The sequence below is a fragment of the Vigna umbellata genome, chromosome 1, assembly GCF_029865625.1.
Source record: "Vigna umbellata cultivar VRB3 chromosome 1, Vumbellata_1.0, whole genome shotgun sequence".
NCBI lineage: Eukaryota > Viridiplantae > Streptophyta > Magnoliopsida > Fabales > Fabaceae > Vigna > Vigna umbellata.
Window position 1 is genome coordinate 31750053 of NC_142165.1, and position 16639 is coordinate 31766691.

General features: G+C 34.4%; 1 protein-coding gene across 1 annotated transcript; it reads right to left on the reverse strand.

Moving 5' to 3' along the window:
• Positions 1-7893: 7893 nt before the first annotated feature.
• On the reverse strand, positions 7894-9083 carry LOC124831031 (protein PHOSPHATE-INDUCED 1-like). Its single transcript, XM_047304913.2, has one exon. It carries the CDS (start codon positions 9022-9024, stop codon positions 8092-8094), a length of 933 nt encoding a protein of 310 aa, XP_047160869.2. The 5' UTR covers positions 9025-9083; the 3' UTR covers positions 7894-8091.
• Positions 9084-16639: the final 7556 nt, after the last annotated feature.

Genomic DNA, 16639 nt, shown 5'->3' on the forward strand with positions numbered 1-16639 from the left:
AATTTTCCTGCACTTCAAAAATGCACTTAATCAGCTCAGAAAACCCAAATTAGCACAATTACAAATTTCCGACCAAATTAAGCAGAATTCGGAAAACGGGGAAATAACAAACAATTAAACACAATTCCCTGGTTTATTTAAGTGCAATAAACTAAATATAATTCCAGAAATAACGACTCATCAGAGGCTGTCAGAATACTAGATCCTAACCCTCTTAATTTCCACCATCTGTTTTTTGTTCCTCCTTTATTTTTCATTTTTCCTCTTCTTTCTCTCTATATATGTATATTCTTCTTCTTTGTATGCAACATAATATTCACATAATACACATAACTCTTTTCTCATTTCTCTATTTCCCTTCTTCTTATTATTCATATTCGTTATTTTGTGTTTATTTCTTCATCTTACATAATATTTTTTCTTTTTCAGTGTCATAATAAATTTATGTTAGCATAAAGCTAAAGAGCAGAAATTTTGATGATGTCTCAAAGTCAAGTCTCAAGTGCTCGTATTGCAAGAAGATATTCATGAAGACTTGTTTTTATATTAAAGCTTTTATAATTTAGTAGATTTATGTATAGGATGTGGTTTATAATTGATTCTAATATTTTTTGTCTTAGGTTGCGTTAAAATTTATTTTAAATCAGAAAACCTCATTTTATACTCAAGATAATTGATTATCAATTTATAATAATTGATTATAAGTAATCAATTATGACTTGCCATAATTGATTATAATGAGCAATTATGAGAATTTTTAAGCAAGTTTTTTTACCGTTGTGCATTCATTAAATGTATAATTAATTACCATAATTGGGTAATTGATTATCACACGTTAATTAGTTGACAACGGATTTTTGGAGGTATCCTTGAGTGAGATCTCTATAAATCAGATTGGGACTCTCATTCTAACATACGAAATACAAAATACGAAATAAGTGTATTTTGAAAAATCTTATCTGCAGTGTGCGGTGATAAGTGTTCTAGGGTTTGTTGAACCCTTGTGTTGTGGCTTTGAGAACTTGGCGTGTTGGCATAGAGCGAGAACTTTCACAGGGAGTGTGATTGAGTGTTGTTGTTGTTGGCATAGAACGAGAACTTTCATAGGGAGTGTGATTGAGTGTTGTTGTTGTTGTTGAGTTAAAAGTCTATCATCCTTCGTGAAGCATTCGGAGGAGGTGTTCATCCTTTGTAAAAATTCAGAGGAGGTGTTCATCCCTTGTGGGTTACAGGGGAAGTGACTTTCATCTCTTGGGGTAACAAGAGAGGTGGTTTCTAAACTTTTACAAATTGTTTCTTTGTGATTGTAATTTGTAATTGTTTTATGAGTAGTGAACTGTTTATCTTGTTTTGAGATAAGCGATTGGATGTAGGATTGGTAAGATCCGAACCAGCACAAAATCATTTGTACAAATTTCTCTCAACCTTACCCTCTTTATTTGTCTTTATTATTTGCTTGGTAAGTTTAATTGAGTAGAAATTAAAAGGCACACGTTCGTATTAAAAACCCTCTTGGTTTGTTATCCCACGCTAACAAATCCGCTGCAGTCGCTCTGACAATTTAAGGTTTAAACCCTCGGATCGTCCTCGTATTTGTTGGGGAATCTCAAGTGGGTCCTCGTATTTTCAACTGTCAAAATTGGGTCCAAATATTTGTAAAATTGAGCCAATTTTGCCCTGTCCATTAAGTTTTCACAGACGGCGTTAGAAGGAGCTAACATGGTGCATACATAATATGCTGATGTATAAATAATATATTACATGGAATTTATTATTTAAATACAGAGTCTTTGAGGTGGCACCAAATGTAATTGTTTATTTAGAGATTTGTTCAAAACATTTTTACTGAAATAAGATTAGAAAAAGAGAATTAGGGATTTGGTCAGGGAAGAAGAGGAATTGGAATCCAAGAGGAGAGAAGACAATCAGTTGTATTCTACCAATCTGAAACCCATTAGGGTTTTTCGCCTCTCTCACCAGACCAATTGGTCTATGCATCCTCCACTTGAATCCAAAGGGAACTAGAGGAACCCCAGAAGCGCTCATCTCCTCCGTTCATGGCGTCCGCCTTAGCCTCCACCCAACCGGCCACCGTGAGTCGCGGTCCAAGGCGTCGCCAGCATCGCTGTTCACCGTCGGAAGCATCGTCGGCCACTGCGTCGGGTCCTCCCTTCTCCTTCTTCTCTTCGCGCGTGAGAGAGAAGCTTTCTCGTTCCTCCGTCAATCGCCTCTTGAGCGAGCCCAGCCGCTGCGAGCCTAGTCGATCATAGTATGCTTCTGTGTTAGCATCTTCAGGAATTAAGGTTGAAAGAGGGATTTCTTAGACAAACTCTCCAAGAGGACAATGCTCTGACGATCGATCTGAAAGTTTGAATGTCATGTCATGTCTCTTGATGAAAGGTTTTCAAGATGTGCTCATACATGGTGGGATTGAGAAATTCAGATCTCGCCTTGTGAGTTCTATCCACCTTTTTCGATCATCCTCGTCTAGGGTCATCAGATTGGGTGTGGAAACATGATTCAGTTCAAATGGAGATCCGTGTTCTCTTAAATTTTGAATTTCAATTCAAAGAAGGCATCTTGAAAAAATTGAACATGATTATGTGACAGCACAAATGATGAAAGGCTTATTTTGTGATTACCTTAAACTCATGTCCTAAAGTTAAAGAAAAATAAATAAAAGAAAATAGACTCATAGAATAAAAGGAAAAAGGCCAAAATGGATAACAAAGGAGATTAGTGGCAGAGCAGAGTTTTCCTTCTTGTCCGTTCAGAACTTATTGGATTGACCCTTTCAAGATTTTTCACTTGGTAACACAGTACCCCATTTTAGAGTAAGCAAAAAGCGCATTTTTATCCAACATAAAAATTCAAATAGATAGTTCATCACTAGCCTGTGTGGAAGTTGTTAAATGAGGTAGCTAGCTTATTTCAACTTCTCCATGGCTTCTTTTCTTTCCTTATCTCTTCCCAAGCTCAACTTAATAAAGGCCTCTCCTCGCATAGAATGAAAATACTAAAAAATTATCAAGAACTTAAATTTAATAAAACCTATTAAAATTCATAGAAATTGTTTATAAAGTCTAATAATTTGATGTATGCATTGAATTATATCCAAATGTTTGATAAAAAAATATTTAAACATGGGACTCTGTCAGATGTTACATTTAAGTTGGGAATCAATCATTTTTTGTATGACAGGGAAGTGCTTGGATCTCCAAGAAAGCCAAGGTAGAGATTTCCCACATTTTGATAAGGCGAGAAAAAATCCCCAATTCAATTTCAGAAAAAACCCAACCCCAGTGTCCTAACAGTAGAACTCCAAATCGCATTTTAAAAACTACAGAAAAGGAAACCAAACGCATCCACCCAAATTGCAAGCCTTACGCGAGAATAGGAAACTCAAAATCCCAAACGAAACCTTCGCCGCAAAACGCAAAAGCCAAGTTGCGCCGTCACCGTGCCTTCGTCGCACCTGAACACGTAACCCCTTCCTACAAACCCTTGCCAAGACCAAAGCAAAGAGGGAAGAACCTATCTCCCTTGCGACGCGAATCAAAGCAAGAACAGAGAGAAAAGAGTCCCTCCTCCGAAACGAATCGTCGTTGTCGCTCACCACCATTAACAACCATCACCGTCGTCGTTGGTCGAGGGATCTTTTTCGGCCGCGACACGCCATAGCTTTCGGCCTTTTGAGCTTTCCAACCTGGTCATCCAATGATCCTTCCTGCTTATTAAAAATTTCCAGATATGAAGAAATCCCTAATCTGAACAATTAAATAATATAACATTACACATCATATAACATCTATACAATACTTAATAACAAATTAAATAATAAATTCCACGTAATATAAGAAGCATAGATCATCATTTTAAATGTGCACCACGTTAACAAATTTTAACATTGTGTGTCAACACTTAACGAACAGGACAAAATTGGCTCATTTTTACAAATATTTGGACCTAATTTTGACAGTTGAAAACACGAGGACCCACTTGAGATTCTCCTACAAATACGATGACGATATGGGGGTTTAAACCTAAATTTAACAACATATTCACTTGTATCACACATCATTTCAAGGTTGTAATTTTTGGTTTTTTAAAAAAAAAAACTATCAAGGCAATCGTCACCAAATGAGAAAATTTGTTGATGAAACGATTGTAAAATCCAACATGTCCTTGAAAAAACTCCTAGTTCTTTTGACATTTATTAGAGGAGGCAATTTTGTTATGATGTCCACTTTTTATGCTATATCAGCTTCGATGTTTTTTTCAGATATTTTATATCCAAAGATAATACTTTCTTTGGCCATAAAATGACTTTTTTTTTTCTCCTAATTAAGAATCGGATTGATTTCTACGTTCTACGCATCTTTTTAATCTTAAGATGATGTTTACAAACATAACTTCTACCTACAATTAAAAAAAATACTTAAAATTGTTAGAGTTATACTGTAAGGTGTGTTCTTTTGTGTGTATTTGGGGGAGATGATTTGGGAGAAATGATTTGAATGGATTTGAGTGGATTTGAGGGTAATTTTTTAGTTGTTTTTTTGAGTGGATTTGTGGGTAATTGAGAGTGGATTTGGAAGTAAAGTTTGTGAGAATTAGTGTAGGATTTGATTGATGTGATAGATTTTAAAAATTAGTTTAATTGGTAGAAATTAAAGATTACCAAAATGTTGCTAGTTATAAAAGTAATATAAAATGTTATTTATTAGTGTTATATTTATTTGTAAAAATGTTTATAAAGAGAAAATTAATGTAATAAAATTAATGTTTAAAAATTATAAAAATTCTAATGTAGTAAAATTAATTTAGTGCCACCAATATACAATCCAGTGGGAGCAAGTGTTCCAGACTCATTAAAGTCATTCATAATCCCAGATACTTCTTCAGGTTTTAACTAAATAAACAAAAACCCACATGTTATTAAATCACCAATTAAAACAGATCAACAAAAACAAAAGCAGATCCGTTAACAGTGGAGTTCATAAGAGCATGAGACACATATAATAAGATAATCAATCAAGCAAGCACGCATCAAACTGACAACATCAGATTAAAACACAGTTGTTGTATTCAACAGCTCAAAACTACTAAGTGCAGTCCAAGTCAATTCGGATTGGTTTCCATTGCGGATCAGGTTTAGCATATTGACAAACATGCCCTTAAATTTGAACTGTATTGCAAGACGATCGTTCTGGAATCTTGGCTTGATTTATAAGTGAAGGCATTGAGCAGAGATCGGAGAATCTAGAGACTTGAGTAAAGAATTAAGAATAAACAGCGAAAGGAGGCGATTAAATTGGGAAAAGAATAAGCGAAGATGGAAACAAAAACCTGAGGAAAGCCGGAGCTCTGAGCCCAAACGCTGCCGTCCTGGCCGATGATAGTGGCGTGACTTAGGTGGTTTCCTTCAATCTCGCAGAGAAGGTGGTCGTCGACGTAAGTTTGCCACGACATGGTTCAGATTGTTTCGGGGATTTTCTGGTTGAGAGTGTTCGGTGATCCGATAACTTGGACGAGCTCAAACTGGATACCACATTGTCTAACTGAATACGCCTCCATTGGATCTCACCATTGAAGCTTGAACCGGTTACGGCATGTGTAACTGAATACGCCTCCGTCTTCTACAATGTTACGCCATCGTTGTAACCGATTACGTGCGACTCAACAACACTCTTAACCGGATACCCTCTTCTTCGAACCGAATACCTGGCTTCTTCCATAATGCTCCTTCCTTCATTTCTCATCTTCATCGGCTTCCTATCATCAACAACAACCTTCTTGCTCCTCCAACTCTCTTCCTCTTCAAGTAAATGACACAGCTTCTACCTGCAGCAAAATAACCCCATTAATATATTTCGAAAGATGTATGGAAGAACAATGTTCGTACTTCAAGTTATCGAGGGCATATAAGTTTTTGTCCCCTAAATCAGCGCAAATCGTCGCAGTTTTGGGGAGATGAATTCAACAGTGTTTATTCGCAAATCCTCACTCTTCCATTGTTGCAAATCGGTGCAAATCATGCGAAGAGAACAAACCTACTTTTGCAAATCCATCATCGCCAATCTCCATAAACAGTGAAATCCTTTCAAAGGAACACAGCCTAACTGAATTATTGCTTAGGGAAGTTGGAACTTAATATTGACGCACCTTGACATTGATAGAATTATATGTATGCTAATATATTTATGACACCCACCCAATTAATGGACTTCTTTTTCCTATAAAAGATATTGTTTAAAAATAAAAAATAAAATAAAAAATAAAATAAAATAAAAAATAAAATAAAAAATAAAATAAAATAAAAAATAAAATAAAAAATAAAATAAAAAATAAAAAATAATTAAAAATAATAAAAATAAAAATATAATTAAAAAATTCAAAAAATCCGCGAACTGACACGTGTCACCCCTTTAACGGTGTTAGTATGAAACTAACGGTAAGGCCTAAATTGATTCAATTTTTCATAATAAGGGACCTAATCGAGAACATTTACAATACGAAGACCTACTTGAGACGATCCTACATAAATAGAGATGTTCGAAAGGATTAAACCTTATTTTAAATCATAAAAGTTAATTTTCTGAAACATTTCATTTATGAGTGATTCTTCCTACACCTCATTTAGTTCATCCTGCACCCCCAAATTTACCTATTTGCCCTTCATTTAATAAAAAAGTCAAAACGGTAATTAATGAATTTAATTTTTTTAACCCCCAACCACTTTCCTAACTCCCAACCACAAAAATATTTGTTGGTTATAAACCCTGAGGTGCCCTGTTCTTCGTTTTGCACTGTAGCAAATTATTTTTCTTCACTTCACTGGTTTACTGTATTGTGTATTGAATTGGATTGAGTTGTGGTTAAAATTCTCGGGGTGATGGTAGTGCTGTTGGAACAGATCAAAAGATTTCAACCACATATTCAATTCAAATGAAGAAACAGTGTCAAAGCCTATTACTCTCGAGATCACATATATTATTAATAGATAGATATTTAATTAAAAAACTAAGTCTCAAAACGCCATTTGAAATCCGGTCTCTGTTCTCCTTGCCGAAGATCGAAGTCCGGTTCTGTGCTCCGGTTATATGTGTGCCACAGATCGAACTGCGGTTTGTGCTTACCACAGTTCGAACTGCGTTTATCCTTGCCGCATATCGAAATGTGGTTCTGATCCTTTCCGCACTTCCAACTGCGAACGTGCACCTCCAGCAAGCTCCGAACACGACCCACGAACCGAACCAAGCACAAACAAATATATTACAGAAACAAATATAGTAGATGGAAGCTACTAACCTGGACGCCAGCTCAAATCTGTGAGGAAAACAAAGGAGGAATGCGAGCAAAGCAGCGTGGGATGGCAGAGACAAGATACGGAGGACGGAGAGAAAAAGAGGGAGGAAGGAGGGGGTGTAGGTGGAGATGCGGCAGGGAAGAAGAGGAGTTAAAGTTTTAGGGTTTAAAGTTTTCCTAAACTTTTTAAATATCCATAATATTTTTCTCTCTCCTCTCCTCGTTGACTATGACAAGGGCACACTTGGAATTATAATTTTTTTAGAGGTGCAGGACGAGGGTGGTGAGGTGCAGGGAGAATGACTCTTCATTTATATAAAAATTGTCAAATATTATTTAAATAGTGTCAAATAACCTTTTAAATAAAGATTAAAAGATTAAAGTTGGCAGCTGAGTTCTGCAAACACTGCTTAAAGTAAAAATCAATAAAAAAATATTATAGAAGAAGATCTCTTGTCCCTGTGACACTGGTTTTTTACGTCCATTTGGAACCGGTAATTTGAGAGAAAAAAACAATATTTTATGCTGTTGTGAATCATGACAGATGAAAAAAAGGCATTAATGTGAAGTGGGAGTGGTCAAATATGAGTTGTCACCTTACCGCTGTCCAAATGTTATTAATTAATATAACTGTGCTATAATTTCTGATAAATCTCAATATAAAAGTTTATTATAACTCAACATCGTAATATTTAAAACTATAATTGAATGAAGAAATGAAAGAATGTTCGTGTAGCCTAAGAGCTAAACCGGGTGAAAGGTGAAAGCTTTTGAGCAATGGTTTTAGACGATGGTCGAACAGGCAGAGGTTTTAGGGTCGACGAGAGCTGGCAAGAGATACTTCCTTCCGTTAACCCCATTGGCATTGTAGCTGGCACCGGTTGTGGGGTCCACCAAGAGGTTCCCTGCATAACCAGGGTAGGCGCCCTTACCGTAGACGCCGGTGCAGGCGGAGGCGGCTTCCAGCGGAGCCTCTTTGGGTCCCTGGAAGTAGCCGTTCCCGAAAGGGTTAGTCACAGTTCCAGCCAAGAGGCTAGCCACGTTGATCACCATGCCGTCTACGCCGACATCGTTGTTGGGCGCAACCAGAGCTGGGCTCTGGGGACCGTATATGGGTTGGTGGAATGGCCAGGCGCATTGCCCCGGGCACTGGGTTTCAGAGTTACCCACCCAAATGTATGCGAACTTGTACCTCTTTCCGTTGATACGCGCCCCCACGGAGGACCCGTGAGTCCCGCACCTACTGGAGCAGAACCCTTCCACTGCAACGTCAGAGGAGGTGAGAACAACGTTGATGGCGTTTCTCTGTGGACCCTTGGATGCGAGTTTCACGATTTGATCGGTGGTGAGTGATTTGCCGAAGGAGTAGTTTTCATCGAGGATTTGGGAACCCAGAGAGAGGGCGAGTTTGGGGGATGGGGTTTTGTAGTACTTTTCGGTGGCTTTCCACCACGTGTCAACCGATGGTTGGGGCGTGACGGGTTTGGGAGATGAAAGGGAGGTGATGAAGTCAGTGAATATGGCTTTCTGGGAAGGTTTGAACTTGCCATACCAAATGAGGTTGACGGAGATTTTACCTGTGAGAAGAGGTCCTCTGTGGTATTGGAACTTCAGTTGAGGCTCTGACTGAGCGAGTTTCCTGGGTGAACTGAAAGGAAGAATTGAAACAGCCAGAAAAACACTTAGGAGAAAGCTTAAGGATGTTAGAGAGGCCATTTGTTTATGTTTTTTAAGAAAGAAGTGAAATGTTGTTGGTGAAAGAGGGAAGTGTTGGAGGATATATATATAGTGGGAGGGGGTGAAATAAAATGAGGGAGATGGTGTGAGTGGAGTGATTGAGGTGATAACGCGTTTGCGATTTGGTAGTGAAATGGAATTGATTTGTAGGTTTGCATTGACCGAGTGGTGAGGTTGGTGGGACAGAGGATAGCCAGCTAAGGGGAGAGTTGGCGCGGATAATAACAGCAGGAGATGGCGACATGAGGACAAATCCCGTGTACCCTTTGAAGAAGGATAGGGTCCCTTTTGTTTGGTTCATGGAAATCAATTATTTATTTATTCCTCAAGAATATGTGCTGGATATGCTTGCTTATCTGGCTACTTCCTTTTTCCTTCTATGCTTCCAAAACAATTTGACTTCTCCATCTGAAAGCATGCTTACTAGGAAAAAAAAAATGTGCTCAACAAGGTTTGATTATAAAATAATATAGTTTGTAGCAAATGTTTTAGTTTGTCTTGGCAAGTTGAAGTTTGTTTTGTTCTCAAAATTTTGCAGCATTTCAATTTATATGGCATGCGTATTTTAAGATGCTCTTTCTGTGGTTACGAAAATAAGACTTCTTTTGTAGACATCAACCAGTGCTCAAAATAGGGAAATACTTCTGGAAGCATCTGCAGCAAATAAAAAGTTCAAACGAATAGATTTTGAAACATTTTTCTTTTATTAAAGAGATGTCACGTAATATTCCCAAATATCTTAAAGATGTTCTAGTTGCTTTTTAACAAATAACTTTACTTTAAAGATAAAAAATAATATTTTACTTATTGAAATGATAAATATTATTACGTACAATAGTTAAATATAAATTAAGAAAAAAAATAGTAAGCTATTTAGTGGTATTAAAAAATTTAATTTGTATTATGTTTATTGCAACGGAATTATAATAACATACAATGTTTATCTATTTTCTCAGTTAATACATTTTTTTTTTAAAAAAAGAAGAAAAGTTTAGAGATTTCTGTCTATTTTAAAGTCGCAGTTTCATTAATTGAGACGTATTGGTGTTTGAAAACAATTTAAAATCTGTATGGGCAAATATAGACCTTTAACGTCGGAAACATCAATGGACGGGCTTTTGGCTCTTAAAATCTATTTGCGGGAATTGCTTAAAGAAAAGTCAGGACCGAGAAAAGAGGCTCCTCCTATTAAAGAAAAAATACGTAGTGCGGGACCCAAACCATGAGTTGCCAGCTTTCATCACACGGTTTTGACTTGTTTACCTGTTTAGCCCTGTTTTTCTTTTCTCGGGTAGCATACTCTAGCAAAAACTTACAAAATAGGATACTTTTCAATTCATAATTAGAATACAGATTTCCTTGATCATTGTCTTTTTCCAACCCATTTCTAAATTTTTCACTGATTTTTTTTTTCAATAACACACTTTAGTTAATATTTATTAGCACACATTTTTTTCTTTTACCGTATTTTGATATCTCATTGGTTGAATTGTGCTGAAGAATAAGTTGATCTTCGAAAAAATCAATATTTTTAGCTTCTATATTTATATTTACTTTTTTACTTTTAAAGTGTAGGGTAAGAAAAAAATAAATAAGATTATATTCGAAAATAAATTAATGTGGTAATTTTTTTTATAAATAAATAGATACATTTTAAGTAAACTTCAGTTACTTAAACATTTAAAACAAGAATTGTTTATGTTGGAAGGAGTCCGAGGCTGATTGTCTTCTCTCCTAGCTTCTCCTGACCAATGGATTGTCTTCCGATCTACTAATTTGTGCACGTTGTTCTCCCGATCGATGGTTGACCTGTAGAAAATACTCTGATGCTCAAGTTAGAAATGTTGTTTAAATGTGCTCTTATGTTAACTAGGAAAAAGATGTTTTTACCTGGACATTAATCTTGTATTTATAGGATTCATAATCATCCAACCCATTAATTATCCATTAAGACAATATATTTTTGTGCAATATATCCTGTCAATCACCCATAAATAAAATATATTTTGTCCTTGAGACGACCATTAAACGTATTAATTGACCATTAATGATATTCACCCTTACCTGGTTTGCTCTTGTCAGACAACTAGTCGGTCGAGTGTTCCGGTTTCGGACTTAACGGAATTCTCCTTGACCGCTCGGTTACAAGGATATAGTACAAGAACAATTTTAAGAAAGAATTATGAAAAGTTTTAGGAACTTCACCTTACTTTGTATGGTTTGTAGTATGCAAATATGTCGACCATGTTTCATATATGTACATCAATCTTACATAATGGAAAATGACTGAGTATAACTCAATTATTTTTAATCAAAAATTCAAGCTATAAATAAAAAACTAAATAATGTATTTTTATTTTACAAAAGTTACGGTTGCTCAATAAATATTTCTCTGTACTTCCTTTATATTCTTTCAAGAATTTTGACCACTTTATCTATCTATTTGTTTGAAGATCGCAATGTATTATAAAAGTCTTGGTATAAAGAACAATAATGATATCCTATCAACATTTGAATCATAAGTTCATCTATTATTTTTTTAAGTCGATATGCTTGCACGTGAAAAAAAATGCTTGTATGTGAATCTTATGAATTCAAGACGAAACTATACATGTTAATAGGTGGATGGGTGAGTGTGGGTATGTGTGTTTGTGTGGGTGGATGTGTGTGTGTAGGTGGATGTGTGTGTGTCTAGGTGTGGGTGTGTGTTGGTGTATGGGTGTGGATGTATGCTTGTGTGTGTTTTAATTGATTAAAGGATGTATTGAATGGTGATTCGGTAAGTGATTATCCAAACTTGATTTTGTAGGTGAGATTTCTTTGAAGGATTTTATTTCATATATATATATATGTGTGTGTGTGTATGTGTATTTATACATTTATAATTTCTATTCTTCTAGAAGATGTTTTATTATAATTATTTTAGTAAATTTCCATTCGTGAGGACTGTAAATACATTAATACATATATATAAATTATCTACAAACATGAGACAATTAACATAACGTTTAGTAATAATGTAACGTTGAGGTGAGGTGTTACCATATGTAAGTTAAAAATGAATAAAAACTCACTTTATCTCGCTTCTTAGCATATAATTGATTATGTTGTCCACCTTCGTAGCTCATTAAACGTGGTATATCTCTTCAAACTCAACTCTTAGGTTGAGGTCAACCTTATCATCTAAGGGGAATGTTGGGGGTACTTCATGAAAATTAAGACATTGTTGGATAAACTGCTTTGATCTTGATTTTGACGATATTCCAAGATCTCATTGTCTAGATAATGTAGTTGATGGTAAGGCATATATTAAGGATTATTTGACCAATAAGGGTGTTGTATGAATTGGATTAATAACTGTTGAGATTGTTGATAGGAGGATCACATATTTAGATGAACCCACAATCTTAGTGATATTTGTGTTTTTGATGATGACAACACATAATTAATATTAACACATGTGTATGTACTATGTTATACATGTTATATGCTTATGCTTACTGTGTTGTATTTGTACAAGCATATATGTGAACATATTGTGTTGATTATTGCATACCATTGTGTTTGATATGTGATTTTATTTGCGTATGCATAACATGAGGTTTTGGAAATGAAAAACCACAAGCACCTAGCTTTAGCAATTTGAACTTTAAATTGTGGCAAAACAACAAGTTTTAAGTCGATTACATTATTGGTTAAATCGATTAAAAATTGTATGTTTGGACAAATATTTTTTCAAGTGTGTTGTGATGTATTTTGAGAAAAAAAGTTTTCAAATATATGTTAAGTGTTTCTACTTAATCGATTGCATGCATCTTGTATTCGACTATGTTTGTTAATGATTTGAAAATTGTTTTAATGCTTGACATAACTGTCACAACGGTCATATTTTTACATATGTTGACCAAGCATTTATTGAAAATTGATTATATTAATTGTGCTTTCAATTAATGCCTTTGACTATTGTTAATCTGTTATAACTGTGAATTGTATTCAACTAGATTAATAGCGTAATCGATTAAAACGCGTCTGATTTGTCTAATACTATATATTGACGCATGATTTGATTTTTGTAAGAAGAATGTATCTTTACACTTTTGTATCTTTTCAGCGTGTGCTTTGAAATCTTACAGAAGAGAGAAAAACTCCAAGAATCAAGAATTACCGTGGTGATAAAGTCTTGAGGATTTCTTGTGAAGCAAGATTGTTTGATACGAAAAGAATGATCGTTCTGCATAGGAAGGTGCTTACTACGTGATCAGAAAAGCTTTGGCAAACGTTGAGAGTTGATGGTTTCCCTGTGGTGTATATAGGAAGAAGAACGTGGTTCTTGACTTTGAGGGGTATCTCAAAGGGGTTGATAACAGAAGAGGATTGTTCTTGCTGCTTGTCTGTTTTGTATTGCCTATACCTAGATTAGTGAGTTAGAGAGGTGATTTACATTTTGACGCGAGGTCGCTGTAAAGCCCTTGGTGTAAAAACTCATATATATATAGTGCATTGACTTCCATCTCAGTTTGTGTGAAAGGACACTTGATGTAGGCAGTTTGGCCGAACCGGTATAAACCGAATTGTTTGAATTTTCTTATCCCTTTTCTCCGCATTAAGTCGATTATACTATCATTGCATTCGAATACGCTTACTGTTTCATTGCATACAAATTTACTTGCGATTCAAGAAAAGTTTAAAAACTTCATGTTTTGCGAAAAAAGTTTTAAAAGCAATCATTTTTACACATCACCAATTTATCCCCCTCTTGGTGTGAGAAACAAAGCACTTCTTTTTTAACAATAACAATAATGTAATATGTTAAACAATCATTTTTAATAAAAATATCAATATAATATTTATACAAATAATATTATTTTCTTAATTTATAGAAAGACAATATTGCTTCATTTTGAGAGTAAGTGAGACTAAATTGAATCAACGAAACATATATAAAGACTAAATTGAAATAAAGACAACGATTTACACTGATACGTGATAATATCATGTCATGTAGTACTGACAGTGTCATATGTCACAACAAAACATATGTCACAACAAAACATATGTCACAACAAAAACCTGACACGTGACATCAAAAATTCTTACAAAAAAATTTAAAAATATTAAAATGTTTTGAAAAAAATTAGAAGAATATAAGATTAACGCATGTCATGTTAACTCGTTAATAATTTTTTTTAGGGAAAGACCTAATTAAGATACTTTGTTTAACAAAGTTATAATGCAATTAATTTAAAAAAAAAACTAACTTGACAGACTCCTGTCGGAGTAATTAATAGTTTTTTAAACCATAGTCACTTTGTTTTATATCTTCTAGGGTTATATGAAAATAGATAATAGTGTTTAGTAGGATTGAAAAGAGGAGAGATAGTTGTTTTCTATTGATGTATATCCGTTTGCACATTTGGCTTTCGAATTTTAAATGATTTTACTTTAAAAATTTTATTTAATTATATATATAAATAATTTATTTAATTATATATAAATATATATATATATATATATATATATATATATATATATATATATAAATTTCAAATGAAAAAATATTACATAATATTTTTATGGCTTAATAGTACTGATGGTCCCTATTTTCATCAGGTTTGTTCGAAATGGTCGTTTTTTTAAATTGTTCAATGTTGTCCTAAAGAATGTAATTTATGTTCAATTTAGTTCTTTTTACAAACGACGTTTAAATCGTTAATGACCCATTGTCCTGTTGTGCAAAACCCAAATGAGATGACATTTAACTGTCCACGTGGATTGCCTTTAAGCATAGTGAGGTGGATTTTGAAAGAAATGTCATTTATTTAATGAAACCCAATTTTTGATGAGGGTGGATTCTAAAATTAGAGTTTTTTACATTTCTTCGGTGAAAGCTATAGTGAGGTTCGAGGTTAAGCAATCTTCTTCCCAATCTTGGTGGTTGATGAACTATGTCTGCTTCCCAATGTTCTTCTTCTTGTTGTTGCAATAGCTTGGGCTACCAGAGTTTTCATTCTTCACATGGTGGCAGTTCAATGGGGGTAGGGATAATCCACATTTGCAATTGTGGTGAGATAATAGTAGTAAAAATGGCTAGAACTTCAAAGAATACTAGAAGACATTTTTTGGGTTATCGTAACTACAAGGTTATGTGAATAAAAGCATTTCTAATTAAAGCCTATTTTCTTTATGTGTTGGTAATTAACATTGTGTTTGATGAATAACATAGTAGACCTACTAATGTGATGTGTTGTAACTATTTCAAGTGATGAAAGAGATGTTATCATTGGTAGGAAACGGAGGAAGATTTATGATATGGAGAACACATTGAATGCTTTGAAGAGAAGGATCCAATTATTAGTAGCAGCGGTGTGCGTTCTTAGTGTAATGATGATAGTTATGTTGCGTGTATTTTTAGGTTGATGTGTTGTAAGTGTATTTTTAGGTTGATGTGTTCTGTGTGTTTTTAGGTGGTCCTGATCTGGTTTACTTTAGTGTTTTGAAGGTTCAGGTTTTTAGGTGGCCCCACTGTTAAGGTTGGGCGACTGTCTTTTGTAATAAATGAAGGAATGAAATGTGCATTAATGTTTAATTATTCAATTTAGTCCTCATTTCAGTTACTTATGTGCAAATGTGGTCTCCATGATGATGAGTGATGTGTGTATAAAATGGAAGTGGTCAAATCAATATCAAAACATGGGTACATGAAAACATCAAAACAATATCTTTTCATAAACAGAAGTCAGTTCATGGGTACATCAAAACATCAAGTTACTATATAGCACATCAAAACAGATATAGTGCCAAGTATATGAAAACATTACAGAGGACATGAGCTCTTAATTACTAAAGTATATCAAAACAGATCTAATGCCAAGTGTGTAATGGTTTGTAGAAGACAAAAGTACACAAAACTTTAAAGATTAAGATGCATATGGTCTCCTAATTGGTAACTTGTCCCTTTTGATTCCTGATTGGCCCAAACTATTGCAACAAGAAGAAGAAGATTGGGAAGTAGACATAGCTCATCAACCACCAAGATTGAGAAGAAGATTGCTTATCCTTAAACCTCACTATGACTTTCATAGAAGAAAAGTAAAAAACCCTAATTTCAGAATCCACCCTCAAAAAATTGGGTTTCATTAAATAAATGAAATTTCTTTTAGAATCCAACTCTCATTGTGCCTGAAAGGAATTTACGTGGACAGTTAAATGTTATCTCATTCGGGCTTTGCACAACTGGACAAATGGACCGGTAACGATTTAAAAATCGTTTGCAAAAAAGACTAAATTAAACATAAATTACATTCTTTAAGATAACATTGAACAATTTAAAAATATTAGGACTATTTTGAATAAACCTGACAGAAATAAGGACAATGCTATTAAGCCTATTTTTATCTATTAGTAATATAAAAATGTATATTATCATTATGAATATTGCACAATATTTTTTATCCTGGTAACCGTAATATGAAATAATAGAAAAGTAACTGATACCAATTACTCCTCACATTTCATCATCTAATAATCGGACGAGTTTATTTACGTATTTCTACCTTTCACGATTTGGGAAATAAGATATAGTAGTAAAGATGAA

What these genes read in the sequence shown, in the direction of transcription:
- LOC124831031 (XM_047304913.2), bottom strand. Translation starts at nt 9,024, where the DNA reads ATGGCCTCTCTAACATCCTTAAGCTTTCTCCTAAGTGTTTTTCTGGCT.